This window comes from Penaeus monodon, chromosome 22 (genome assembly GCF_015228065.2).
Source record: "Penaeus monodon isolate SGIC_2016 chromosome 22, NSTDA_Pmon_1, whole genome shotgun sequence".
NCBI lineage: Eukaryota > Metazoa > Arthropoda > Malacostraca > Decapoda > Penaeidae > Penaeus > Penaeus monodon.
Window position 1 is genome coordinate 1,482,638 of NC_051407.1, and position 509 is coordinate 1,483,146.

General features: G+C 35.2%; 1 protein-coding gene across 2 annotated transcripts in view; it reads right to left on the reverse strand.

Moving 5' to 3' along the window:
- Positions 1-509, reverse strand: part of LOC119586810 — a gene marked incomplete at its 3' end in the record, with an annotated part of 12,765 nt that overhangs the window by 8,295 nt on the left and 3,961 nt on the right. Inside the window, 1 exon segment of one of the 2 annotated variants that reach the window (XM_037935535.1) lies at positions 247-397. In XM_037935535.1, coding sequence (XP_037791463.1) covers positions 247-397 — 151 coding nt within the window. 2 annotated transcript variants of the gene reach the window in all.

Genomic DNA, 509 nt, shown 5'->3' on the forward strand with positions numbered 1-509 from the left:
TTCAATAAGAAAAAATATAGCCCAGGTTAACAAAAGCCTTAAAAAAAAAAAAAATCTATATCAAATAGTAATATGTTGAGGTTTGAACCTATTAACTTAAAAGACTTTCAGTAATCAACATTAACAAAATATTTTGCAATCCTTCCAGCTATTTTTTTTTTTTTTAATGGTTGACTTTTTTTCTTCAAAATTCTAAATCTTACAGATATAATTCTAAAAATGGTGGAAAAGAAGATCCATACGTACATATACCACACTCCCACACTTTGATCGTCTTTCCTTCCCTTTTCATGTACTTGACAAAATGTAGTCGACTTCTAGGGTCGTCACGGTCCACTCTGGCGTATTTTGTTGGACGTTCATTACTCATAAACTCGCCTAGAGACAGTGGATCGTCCTTCTGGAAAAAAACATTACTTATCTCAGGTTCATTGCAATCATGTGTCCTGCATCTCAAAGTGCCTCTGATGGGGACCTGACTTCTAACTTAAACTACCCCCTCCCCCCTC